Raw genomic sequence first — 480 nt, forward strand, 5'->3', positions numbered from 1 at the left:
TGAAAAAATGAACATACCAAATTGATTTCCCTTTAACTTACAGATTTTCCTTTGCGAAAGAGAAGCTGGTTGCCAGCAAGAGTGAAATAGCGAGTTTTCCACCTTTTGATAAACTTCCAACGGACTTGCTTCTCCTTCAGTTTGCCTTCAATTAGAGGCTGGCCATCTTGATTTACAACTGGCAGGAAAAAAAGATTATGAAGGGGTTATACCTTTCATCCATTTTGTCTCAGTGGGAAGTGAATTTTTTGCTCCAAATCAGAAATCTGTTTTGTGGTATTGCAGTAGGAGCGACGGCTGAAGGGTCGCACTCAGAGGGTGGTGGTGGATGGGTCATACTCGACCTGGGGGGAGGTGGGTAGCGGAGTCCCCCAGGGCTCGGTCCTGGGGCCTGCACTGTTCAATTTCTTCATCAGCGATCTAGATGATGGGGTGGAAAGTAACCTGTTTAAATTCGCTGATGACACCAAAATTTGGGGG

At 45.6% G+C, this 480-nt stretch overlaps 1 protein-coding gene across 3 annotated transcripts in view; it reads right to left on the reverse strand.

Annotated features, from left to right (window-relative positions):
* The window catches only part of VEPH1 (ventricular zone expressed PH domain containing 1), a 248,560-nt gene that overhangs the window by 16,480 nt on the left and 231,600 nt on the right, over nt 1–480 (reverse strand). For all 3 annotated transcript variants that reach the window (XM_019503200.1, XM_019503194.1, XM_019503193.1), the window contains one exon: nt 42–178. In XM_019503200.1, coding sequence (XP_019358745.1) covers nt 42–178 — 137 coding nt within the window. The remainder of the gene's footprint in view (nt 1–41; nt 179–480) is intronic.

Source organism: Gavialis gangeticus, unplaced genomic scaffold, assembly GCF_001723915.1.
Source record: "Gavialis gangeticus isolate Ggan-Ray unplaced genomic scaffold, GavGan_comp1, whole genome shotgun sequence".
NCBI lineage: Eukaryota > Metazoa > Chordata > Crocodylia > Gavialidae > Gavialis > Gavialis gangeticus.